A 2202-nucleotide genomic window follows, 5' to 3' on the forward strand; every position below is an offset into this window, starting at 1 on the left:
CTCCTGCTGGGGAGCAGAGGGCACTGACCCAAGCTTCTTGTATTGGGAGCCTAGGTCTTGATCACTGGTTTTGTGTGATGGAGCCTCTTATGTTGGCAATTGGAGGCTGTAGGGTTCTGGCAGCTTACCTGGTGGTGGGCTGGAATCAGCAAGGCTGGGACTTTCAGGCAAATCTAGGTTGTCTGCTTTTCCTTTCCTTTAGCTTTGTTCAGTTCCTTTTAGGTGGGTGCTGCCTGGTGTTTATCTACCTGAGGCCCCTTGCAGTGCTGCCTTCCTTAGTTCTGTTGCGGCACTGGGAGATTCCTTTGTTGTAGAATGCCAAGGCACCTGGTAGTTTTCTGAGCTGGTTCCCACCGATTCCCCTGCCCTCACTGAGGCACTGAGAGGTCCAGCTGTTGGTGTTTGCCTGCTTGAACACCTGGGCTTTGGGATCTCCTCCTGGTTTGCAATTGGAGGCTGTAGGGTTCTGACAGCTTACCTGGTGTTGGGCTGGAATCAACAAGGCTGGAACTTTATGGCAACTCTAGATTGCTTTCTTCAGCTCCTTGCAGAGGAATGCTGCAGGGTGCTTATCCGCCTGGGGCCCTTTGTAGTGCTGCTTCCCTTATTTTTGCTGAGGCACTGGGAAACCCATTTGCTGTAGAATGCTTAGGCACCAGAATCTCCTTCTGGTGTGCTAAAGTGGGTCTTTTCACTAGCTGGCTGGATGACTCCCGGTTCCATACTGCTTCCCTTCCCAGAGGGTAAGAGGAGCCTTTCCCATTAATCCCTGTAGCTACCTGGGCTACTGCACTGCTGCACCCACCTTTCTTCTGGTTCAGCTGTTCGAGAGTTTTTTCTGGGGTGGTATTTTCTGGGTTTTCAGAGGATAGGGTAGGGTGGGAGCAATTACCTTTTTACTCTGCCATCTTGGCTCCCAGAGGCAGACATCCCCATTACCCTGTTTTTTCAAAGAATACTTAGAAATATTGACTTGGTTTAAATCTTCTCTTTAAGCCCAAAGAGTTAGGCCTTCAGAAATACAGGGTCCATTGTTTATTTTGGGGAGAATGTCTTCAATACTCGCTCTCTAATCTGTTTGGTCCTAACCCCATAGATAACAGGGTTGAGGGCAGGTGGAACAACTACATACAGATTGGCCAAAAGGATGTGAATGTAGTGGGGGACATTGTGACCAAAACGATGGGTCATGAAAGAGAAAAATGCTGGTGTGTAGAAAGCCAACATGACACAGACATGAGAACCACAGGTACTGAGGGCCTTGAGTCGGGCATCCCTAGAAGGAAGGTGGAAAACAGCCCTGAGGATTTGAACATAGGAAACCATAATAGTCACAATGTCAAAGACAAGAATGGATATAGCAACCAACCCATAGATAATGTTGATTTTGATGCTGGCACAGGCCAGGCGAGCAATGCCCATGTGCTCACAGTATGTATGAGGTATGATGTGGTGTCCACAGAAGGGCAATCGCAGAATCAATAGGACAAATGGGATTACCATAGATAATGGTCTCAAAGTTATGGCCATTGCAATGATAGATACCACTTTATTGGTGAGCACCAGTGAATAGTGGAGAGGATTGCAAATTGCCACATAACGGTCATAGGCCATGGCCAGGAGTACAGCTGATTCCATGCCAGTAAACAAGTGGATGAAGAACATCTGAGTGACACAGCCTAGGAAGCTAATCTTTGTCAGGTTGCACCAGAAGATACTCAGCATCTTGGGAATGGTGGATGTGGATAGGCCCAGGTCAATAGAGGACAGAATTGCCAGGAAATAGAACATGGGGTGGTGGAGACTCTGATCACTCTGAATTACAATCAGGATGGTGATATTCCCTAAAAGGGCAGTCAGGTACAAAAGACAGAAGGGAAAGCCAATCCAGACATGTACATCTTCTAGTCCTGGGATTCCAAGCAGGAGGAATGAGATGGGGTGGAACTGGGTATTATTCAGATTAGACATCCTTCTGTGGCCCACATATGACTCCAATCATCAAAGATTCAACCTCATTCCATAAGGGTCTCCACTTCAGTATATTGTATTTCTCTGAGGGACTGGGAATATATGATATTATCATACAATATTTTCCTTCTGTAAAAAGTATTTTTTTTAAAATTAATTAATTTTCCTCAAGAATGGAAAACAAAATAGAAGCAGTGCAGTGCACCATTCACTTTGCAGTCAATGTTAGTC

General features: G+C 46.2%; 1 protein-coding gene across 1 annotated transcript; it reads right to left on the minus strand.

Moving 5' to 3' along the window:
- Positions 1 to 1035: 1035 nt before the first annotated feature.
- LOC114032043 (olfactory receptor 52E1-like) lies at positions 1036 to 1971 on the minus strand. The gene has a single exon (XM_027847249.1). It carries the CDS (start codon positions 1969 to 1971, stop codon positions 1036 to 1038), a length of 936 nt encoding a protein of 311 aa, XP_027703050.1.
- Between the last annotated feature and the right edge of the window lie 231 nt (positions 1972 to 2202).

Source organism: Vombatus ursinus, unplaced genomic scaffold, assembly GCF_900497805.2.
Source record: "Vombatus ursinus unplaced genomic scaffold, bare-nosed wombat genome assembly UNPS02015397.1, whole genome shotgun sequence".
NCBI lineage: Eukaryota > Metazoa > Chordata > Mammalia > Diprotodontia > Vombatidae > Vombatus > Vombatus ursinus.